Here is a 3,930-nt window from a genome sequence, read left to right as displayed (position 1 = left end):
TTTTTCTCCATTTTTATGAAGCTTCAAACACGTCAATCGAAAAGCATTTGATGCCGAAAGAAACAGTTGACTTTTTTTTTTTCCTATGCATTTAGAATTAGGTCATAGGGAACAACAACCACCCTCTCTCCATGCTCACCCCTGAATTTGAGTTCTATTCGTCAGTTCCATGGTTCAATGAGAGAGGCACAGAAAGAGTTATATGTTATAATTCATATACTTCCTACTATATTATACAAGAAGAGTATTGGAAATATATTTTTAGTATAATTTTTATATTAACAATTTATTAAAAATTAGAGAATTTTTAAATTCAAATGAAATATATATATATAAATAAATTTAATTAACAATTTAACATAAATTTAAATGAATACGACAAAAAAAATTGTTACAGGCTTTTTTTTACCATATAATATAGCTGGGTAGAGTCTGCGGGATTTATTTTTTATCTTTATTTATTGCATTAATTCAGTCAATTAATGCTCCTCTTATTCTCGATTCAAAGAGTTTAAGTTAATTTCATTGTAAATTATAATGATGTATTGATAACATAAAACTCTATAATTTATAATATTTTTTATTCTTTACCCATAATATTTAAAGTAATCACCAATAACAAAATTTATTTGTTGAGAATATTCTAAAAAAAAAAGAGGTTCAAGTTAATTATAGTAATCAGTTGATATTTTTTCCCAAGCTCAAAATGTCATTGAATTGCAATGTTTACAAAATGTCTTTAGAAAGGTACAAATTTGCACATGTTGATAAATGTTAAATCTGCCTCTTCTCCAAATATATGTATATTTCGTGTAATTCGATAAAAAAAATTCAATGAATAATTTCGTATGAACGTTCTATCATTTTACCAAGTTATATTATTCAAAAACTTAAGTAAAACATCCAATTTTCAAGGCAAATGTATATCTAATCAAGATGTTTTACATGTAAGGTGTTTAACTATGTAATTAGTCAGTAAAAAGTAAAGATTTTTTTTCATTTTTTTCTTTTTATTTATTTTTTCATTGCAATCATATCTAGAACATAAGAGTGTTATCAATTTTCACTTTGTAGAAAACTTGCTACCTTCTTTTGCACACTTTTCGGTATATTTTTTTTATATACGTTATTTATTTGCAAACAGAAAATATCATAAGAAGTTCCAAATTTTGTCATAATTTAGCTTAGATGTTATGAATATTTATGAATTTAGAATCTATAGTGCTAGACAAGGGGAAATTGATTCCATTTTGAAAAAAATATGTATTAAAAATAAGGGAATATATTTTTCTTTGTTTAGAAGTTAATAAATAAAATAAATAATTTATATTTTCCATAATATAACCCTAAAACTGTCAATCTTGAAAGTTATAACACAAGTTCAAGGTATGCCAATAATCAAACAATAAGCATCAGTGTTGAAGGAGAAATTGAAGAAACAACCCCTCCCTCTTGCAAATTCAACCATTGCTTGATTAAAAAAATTTATCGTGAAAATTGTCAAAGTATGTGCTTGCAACCAAAAGAAGAATAACACAAAAATTCTCTTGTATTTCAAATATATATATACCCAATCAAAAGTTCATGGGTGCATATACTAACGATACACAAAGGGGGAAATCTTATAGAACTTTTTTAAAATAAAAAACAAAGAATGATATGATTAATTATTTGCAAGGGGATGAGACAACACAACTTTGTCAAGTGGGAAGGATTGAGGAAAACAGAATCTTTTAGCTCTCTTTTGTTCTTCTTTCGCTTTTGGATTTTGTATTCAAATGAGTGTCCCATCGAGCATTTTTTTCCCATCTGATATCCTCATCAAAGTCCTCTTTTTGAATTGAAGTTTGTAATAAAGGGCAAGAAGATAAAGAGAAAGAGCAAAAAAAGAAAAGACGTTGTGAAGATAAAAAGGACAGCAAAAGAGAGGTCCCAAAAGCAAACCAATGGAGGAGACTGAGAATTGATCAGTGCCATGCCACTGAGTTTAATAAACTTAAATTAATTTATTTACCTGCATCAGAAATTAATAATAATTAAAAAAAGAATCATGTTAATGTGCAGCCAAATCCATGTTGTCTATTAATACAACTAATTATTTAAACAAAAGAAAAAAAAAGTGGTATTTACCTTGTCCCTCACAAATCCTTCTCAAGAAAGCAAGGAAAATAATAAGTATTGCTACACCTGCTAATAATCCAATAATTATGGCAAATGTCTTTTCACCATCGTTGCTCGATTTGGCTCCTAAACATGAGTCCCAAAAGAACAAAGTAAATTAGCTTAATTACTTTGGCAAAATATATATATATTTCATTCCTGCTTGACATCTTTTAAGATTGAATGCAATATAATATAATATAATAAGATTAGCCCTTCGGCTAATAATCTGATTTTTCTTAAGTGATGGATCCCAAAGCAAAGTAATAACGTTAACAAGAGGGTGGTTGCTTTTCCAGCACTTAAATTTCAATGGTAACTTAAAGTAATTAATATATTTTAATTTTTTGTTTTAGGTAGTTTGAAAAATAATGTAAAAAGAAAAAAAATGAAGATTTGTTTAAGAGTTAATCTTAATTTAAAGTTTTTTCTTCTTCTAAACTTTCAAACAAGTCTAATAAAAGTGTTTTTATTTTAAAGAAAATTCTAAAATCTACATCTAAAAACAATTGAAAATAAAGAATGAAATAATTAGTTAAGATTTTAATTTTATGATTATATATATATATATATATAACTCTACTATGACTTTGAATTTATTTGTGTGAAAATTGATTTCTAAAAGTGTTTTATGTTATGTGGCTTACCATGGGCCGTGGTGTAAACATGGGCCCCAGTGGTAGAGTACCTGGCATAACACTTGGCCAAGAACATATCACCAAAATTGCCACCAACACAATCGCTTCTCAGCCGTTTGATCGCCTCCGCAACGCAATCTTGACACTCCGCAAAACTCAAATCCCCAGTACACTGCGCCACACCCTTCAACTCACCCGACCCGCCAACCCGAAAATTACCGCCCGAACCCGCCAACCCGTTAAGAACCGAATCCCTCACTCCCATCGCACCCGATTGGTACCCAACGGAGGGACCACACTTCCTCAGCACAACCGTTTTGTCTTCAACTCCCAAAAACGTTGCATTGTCATACTTCACGAAACAACCGTCGAGTTGCACCGCGCCGCCGCACGTCGCCGGGCAGAGTTCGCCGGCGCGTGAGATAGCGCGTGCGACGCAGGTTGCGCAGTCTGGCATGGCGAGGTCGCCGCGGCACTGGTAGAGACCGTAAACAACGTCGTTTGGGCTGGAACCCACGACGGTGAAGTTGTTGTAGGAGGCGTAGGTGGCTGAGTTGACGAGCGAGGTGAGGAGCGAGTTGAGGTTGGACTCGTAGGGCGAGTTGGGGGTGTAGCGTAGCTGCGTGCACCCGCCGTAGAGAAAGAAATCCGTGGAGGAAGAGAGAGAAAAAGGGAAATTGGAGAGTGAAAGAACGGCGAAGAAGATTGAGAGGGAGAGGTTTGTTTTTGTTTTCGCCATATCTCTCTATGGGTGAAGTGTGTGAGGTTTGTTTGAATATGTTGACGTGTGATTTGAATGCATGTGTTGGAAGGAGATGTTATGTTATGATATGCTACTGAATCATGTGCATGTCATCGTGGATTTGATTTGATTTGATGATATAAACGATGGCTGTGGTGATGGAGGAGTGAAGACTCGAAGACCTCTCAACTTGGATATGGAAGTGTTGCTTTAAATAACCAAATCCACGGCTTAGCCATGTCATCTATGTGGTGAATAAAACACAAAAGCTTCTCTTCATAATTTACAGCTATGGACCCTGCATGTGGGGGTAGATCTTTTTCTTTTTCATTTTTGAAAGACTATACTCATATCCCTAAAAAAGTATTTCATTATTCTAAAATGAGATAT

The 3,930-nt window shown here is 32.8% G+C and overlaps 1 protein-coding gene across 2 annotated transcripts; it reads right to left on the bottom strand.

Annotated features, from left to right (window-relative positions):
* Positions 1–1,674: 1,674 nt before the first annotated feature.
* LOC113850536 (cysteine-rich repeat secretory protein 60) lies at positions 1,675–3,683 on the bottom strand. Of its 2 annotated transcripts, none has more exons than XM_027481102.1 (3): positions 2,808–3,683; positions 2,131–2,247; positions 1,675–2,014 (listed from the first exon to the last, which is right to left on the bottom strand). In XM_027481102.1, exons 1-3 carry the CDS (start codon positions 3,535–3,537, stop codon positions 2,007–2,009), a joined length of 855 nt encoding a protein of 284 aa, XP_027336903.1. In that variant the 5' UTR covers positions 3,538–3,683; the 3' UTR covers positions 1,675–2,006. The 2 variants fall into 2 exon arrangements, with proteins under 2 accessions (XP_027336903.1, XP_027336904.1); XM_027481103.1 differs by having other exon boundaries at positions 2,131–2,244.
* Positions 3,684–3,930: the final 247 nt, after the last annotated feature.

The sequence above is a fragment of the Abrus precatorius genome, unplaced genomic scaffold (assembly GCF_003935025.1).
Source record: "Abrus precatorius isolate BTA unplaced genomic scaffold, Abrus_2018 Scaffold9, whole genome shotgun sequence".
NCBI classification, from domain to species: Eukaryota; Viridiplantae; Streptophyta; class Magnoliopsida; order Fabales; family Fabaceae; genus Abrus; species Abrus precatorius.
This window is presented reverse-complemented; position numbering and strand designations above follow the sequence as displayed.

Coding starts and splice junctions, on each gene's coding strand:
- LOC113850536 (XM_027481102.1), bottom strand. CDS start 3,537: ATGGCGAAAACAAAAACAAACCTCTCCCTCTCAATCTTCTTCGCCGTT. Junction 2,248..2,807: donor TGTTTACACCACGGCCCATG/GTAAGCCACATA, acceptor ACTCATGTTTAG/GAGCCAAATCGAGCAACGAT.